This window comes from Gavialis gangeticus, unplaced genomic scaffold, assembly GCF_001723915.1.
Source record: "Gavialis gangeticus isolate Ggan-Ray unplaced genomic scaffold, GavGan_comp1, whole genome shotgun sequence".
Lineage (NCBI taxonomy): Eukaryota > Metazoa > Chordata > Crocodylia > Gavialidae > Gavialis > Gavialis gangeticus.
The window spans coordinates 27,483,258-27,487,980 of NW_017728993.1; the positions used below are offsets into that span (position 1 = coordinate 27,483,258).

Here is a 4,723-nt window from a genome sequence, read left to right on the forward strand (position 1 = left end):
TGCTCTGAGGCAGGAAACGGGTTTTCCTGTGTTTCTGCAGAGCTCCTGACCCCGATTCGGTCGGCAGCTCTGCTCCACCTCACAAGTCCCAGTCACGGGACGGCTGGGCCCTCCAGGGAGCAAACCAGGGCTTGGGGCAGCAAGAGTCAGGACGAAAAGGGCTGCCCCAGCCGGTGCCCCCGGTCACCCTACACCCGGTCTCCAGGGCCCAGCACTCCCACCTCCGTCCCGCTGCCCCCGGCTTGTCTCGTCCTGCTCCAGAGCCTCCTGCCAGCCCCGCCGGGACGAAGCCCCGCCGCCCCCGCAGCGAAGCGCTCTTTGTTCGCAGGCGGATGGGCCTGTTGCTGAGAAGCAGAACGCTTTTGAGGGCTGCTTTTCAGCACACTTAGCAAGCTGAAAATCGTCGCTTGAAGGAAAAGGCATCCATTTCCTTTACAAATCCCCTGTGTGGGAACACTTTAACTTTTAATGAAGTCCATCTGTGCAGCAGGGCTGGCTCTGGAGGGCAGGCAGAGACAAGGCACGGCGGAGTAGCCCACTCTGCTCTCGCGCTGATAGGGAAGGGCTGAGCAGCGCTTGGATCCCCGCTCCCTGCGTCCAGAATCCCCCTTTGTCGGTGCCTGAGTGTGATAAAGATGCAAATGAGCCGGGGCTTTGTCACACTGCCTTCGTGCACAGGATTACCTGGGGGGCCGGAAAGGGGAGGAAACGATCAGAAACACAAGCCCCAGAAGTCAGGCGACAAACAAACATTTGAACTATTACAGAAACAATGGGCTCTCGACGAGAGCAGGCTCTGGCACCCCCGAGAGCTGGGCTGGATGGAAATTAATACCACTGCTCATAAAGCTACAACAGAAGCAAGGCTCAGCCACACTTCCCAGTAAGTGGCTAATTCCTTGGGTATTCGCTGTAATAAGGTCAATCATTATGAAACCGTCATACAGTGGTGGTGTGTATGGAACGCTTAATTCCACTGTAATTTGGCATTAATTAATGTCTTCTCCAGCGAAGACACAGGCACTTTCCAAGGACCCCACGGAAAGTTACTGATCCTTCTCACTACCAACAACGCTGCGCGCCGATCGCGCGGCCGGGGAAGGGGATTCCTTTTGCTCTGAATCCTCACCCGAGAGACAAGGAGACGTTATCCCTAGTTTGATACAGATAGAAACTATGGACCATGGTTCAGGTGGCTCCTGGAATCATTAACTGACCTATTAAAGATCCAATATTTGGTTTTGTAAAGCACCAGAGATCAGATGCCACAGCTGTAAATGGGGCTGAGGACCCACCCTGCAGGGGAACTTCACCTGGTGACAATTTACAGAGTACCCTGTCTTTTGTATGCTGCCAGGCGTCATCAGGGTCATGCATGCTGGCGAGTGACACCGTGAAGATTACGTGCAGTAAAAAGAGGCTTGTTCAACATGTATGCATAAGGGAAAGTGATGGTTAATAGGAACTGGACAAAGCGCTGCTCCAGGAACGGGTTCTCCCTGCCAGGCCTCAGGATCCCCTCACCCACGTCTGAGCGCCACGCTCATGCTCGGTGCAAATAGATCTGGGAGCCCCTTGCACATGGCAGCTCAGGGCGTCGCTCATGGCCTAAGGGATTCTTCTTGCTAAATTGAGAAGGAACATACATGCATAGGAAACCAGGAAGATTTCGGCTGAGGTTTCTCCATCCCTGGAAGCTGCTGGGTTCAGGAAAAAAGTGGCCTGCAAGCTGTACTTGCCGTTGTATTTCTACAAAACACATGGTCTGTCTCAGGGATGGACCTGCATTCATGCTGGGAAGGAAAATCACTCACAATATTGTGACAGGAAGGCTAAGTAGCCACAAAAGTTTTTGCAACAGCACCCAAAGTGATAAATTCAAATGAACATCCTCTCCCTCAGGGTGTGAAGTGACAACCTAGGGATGGGTTTGACTAGAACTTGCCTGAAAAATGAATTCACGAGAATGCCGGGAGTTTAAAATCATCCATAATTACATTGTGAGAGTGAGATGAGCGATTCCGCTGCACAGCTACAGCTTCATCTTCTGCACACGTTTAATTTGATACTTCAGCCTTCCCCGGATGCTGATACTCCTAATTATGCTGCAAAATGAAAGAGCATCCCCCCAAACAAGCACAGAACAGAGCACCACGCCAGAAGCTGCACCTAGGAGCAAACGCACCGCACTCAAGTTTACCGTTCTTGTGTCCTGTGTTCACGCTACCCGACGCACTCGCACCCCCCAACACTGGCTGGGGTTTTTCCTTAAAGGAGAGGGAGGAATGCAGATGAGATTTCATCTGCAGACGGCTGGCAGGTTCGAGTCACCATGCAGAAGTGAGGTTTGCTGTACACAGCTGCCCGAGCCTTGGGGGGCATCGCACCAACATCCCATTTCTCCTCCCTCTGGCAAACCCCGCTGCAGCTTGGAGGGGTCCCAGTCCCCATTGCTCTGCTCACACACGTGCCCCCCGCGGGAGCTGAACAGACCGCTCACCTGCTGCCTGAGCCCTCCCCTGCCTCCCTCCAGACCCAGGATCCAAACGACTGCATTTAGAACAAAGGAATTTGGCAAGAGACAAAAATCTGCCATAAAACCTGGCCATTTTCTGTATTCTGAAAATAATAGCTTCTCAGAGAGAAAACAGGAGACATTAGGAAGTCTTTTCTTCACAAGAATAGTGGCTAATTTGCAGCAGGTTCTTAGCGGGAATCTTTCATGCCCATGGAAACTCTCCTTGCAGCAGACACATGATTGACCAAGACAAGTCCTCAAAGCTGCCCTGCTCTTTATCTTTAAGGACACCCACTCCAAAGCAGATGTCTAAATACTCGCTCCCTTGCAACTGAGCAGCTCTAGCTCAGGGGGAGAATGCCACTTATTCCATCCTTCTCCATGCAGAAAAGAAATGAAACCCCTCCCCCCCCAATTAAACCACTGGAGCACACAGTTAAGAAACTCAACTTTGAAAGCAAGGGAAAGAGCATTCTTCTCTTAATTCAGCTCTGCGAGAACAGCAGCACCCTGCCAGGCTGGCAAGGATGGGATTTGAGACGTTGCAAACTGGAGCCAAACCCAGAGTCATTCAAAGGTGTGTCTGGATTCAATCTCGAGCAAACCACTGCTGGAGTCACACGATTCACAACGCATGATCAGGGCATGAAGATGGGGCCAGGCACTCTCTCTCTGCAAAGCCACACAGCTCCAGACGGGGAGAGTGACCCGCAGAGAGAAGGGGCTCTTACCTCGGACGTAAAGGTTAGCCGGGGCAGAGTAACGGGTTCCTGCGCTGTTGGTTGCGACACACTCGTATTTGCCTTGGTCCGACTCCTCGCTGTTCTCTATCTGCAGAGCCCCTGGACACAAACAAGACGACAGACAGCTCAGGTTATAGCAAGTGAACCCCGACAGCTTCTCTGGGTGAGAAGGGAGAGCGCACCCCACTTTTCCAGCAGCTTTCCCAGATAAGTGCATGGTGAAATGTTGCTCCCTGGCCCCTTGGCGGTACCTACATGCAACCACGGGGCACCCGCGGCCAGCAAGGCTGTTTGTGTCCCCACCTACACAGGACAACCAGTTCTCCATGCATTTCCGACGGACGCGGGTACGGGAACGCACTGCAGCAGCAAGGGAAGAACATACTCTCCCACGCTGCCTGGAAGAGGGCCCTGCCCGAGGAAGCCCCTACCAGTCTTCCACCATCAGCTTTCTCCCAGTCCAAGCAGCCGAGCGAAACGCAGCCGGCCTGCAGCTGCTTGCTTCTTAGGCCGTGTAAGGGACGTGCGTCGGTCGCTTTGAGAGCCTCGTCCTCCCCCTGCTCCGCCAGTTCAATTCCCCTCGCCCTGCCCCACGCCCCGGGAGCCACATCTCTGTCCCCTCATGCTTGATTATGTACAGTACAACATGAAACAGCAAAAATAGACAGTCTGCCGCACAAAGATGGTTGTGCTGCACCATGCGTGCACCCCTGGACCCTTTGCCTGAGCCCATCTCCTTTTGGCCTCCTTCACCCTGCTCCTTGCTCCCCCGCTCCTGGACCAGGGCTCTCAACCTCCAGCAGGCTGCGAGCTCCCAGGGCAGAGGTGTCGTCTCCCCTCTGCCCTGGTGGTACGACCCCAAGCCGCAACCCCAGCATCCAGTGAGAGCCGTGCTATGCAAGAGTGAGCAAGCCTGCACGTATGCCGGGCTGAGCAGCTGTGTTTTATCATGGGCCGGCCCCCCGGCAGGTAGCCCTGCTCCCTGCTTAGCACGGATGGGACCTAAACCTGGCTGAAGTGGGCTCCACATGGAGCCTAAAAGGAAAGAGGTGAAGCAAGGCAAGAAAAGCAGAATCCAGGCGGCGACAAGAATAACAAGCAAGCAGCCAGCGCTCGGGGCAGACATCCAAGCACGGCTCTTGCTACGGTTTGGCCTGCTTTCGCGTGGCAAGAAGGAAATCCTTTTTAAAACCCTACCAAGTTCTCAGCTGCTTCTGGCGAGGGTTGTTTGTCAGAGGGGAACTCTGCTCGCAACCCACATACCTGAGCAAAAAGGAAACGTTAACCCCTTTGCTTGTACGGATTTGAACTCATTCCCATTCGCCACGGTTCAAAACAACGGGCGAGAGCAGCGCTCTGAATAGCTGAGGAAATTGCCTTCTCCCTGCTCCCCAGTTCAAGCTGCGGAGGTCAAACTCCGTTTTTCATATCATCAGAACAGAAGAAAAACTAATGCGAAGCC

At 53.7% G+C, this 4,723-nt stretch overlaps 1 protein-coding gene across 8 annotated transcripts in view; it reads right to left on the reverse strand.

Moving 5' to 3' along the window:
- Positions 1-4,723, reverse strand: part of PTPRF (protein tyrosine phosphatase, receptor type F) — a 409,931-nt gene that overhangs the window by 98,727 nt on the left and 306,481 nt on the right. For all 8 annotated transcript variants that reach the window (XM_019501453.1, XM_019501457.1, XM_019501455.1 and 5 more), the window contains exon 7: positions 3,250-3,360. In XM_019501453.1, coding sequence (XP_019356998.1) covers positions 3,250-3,360 — 111 coding nt within the window. The remainder of the gene's footprint in view (positions 1-3,249; positions 3,361-4,723) is intronic.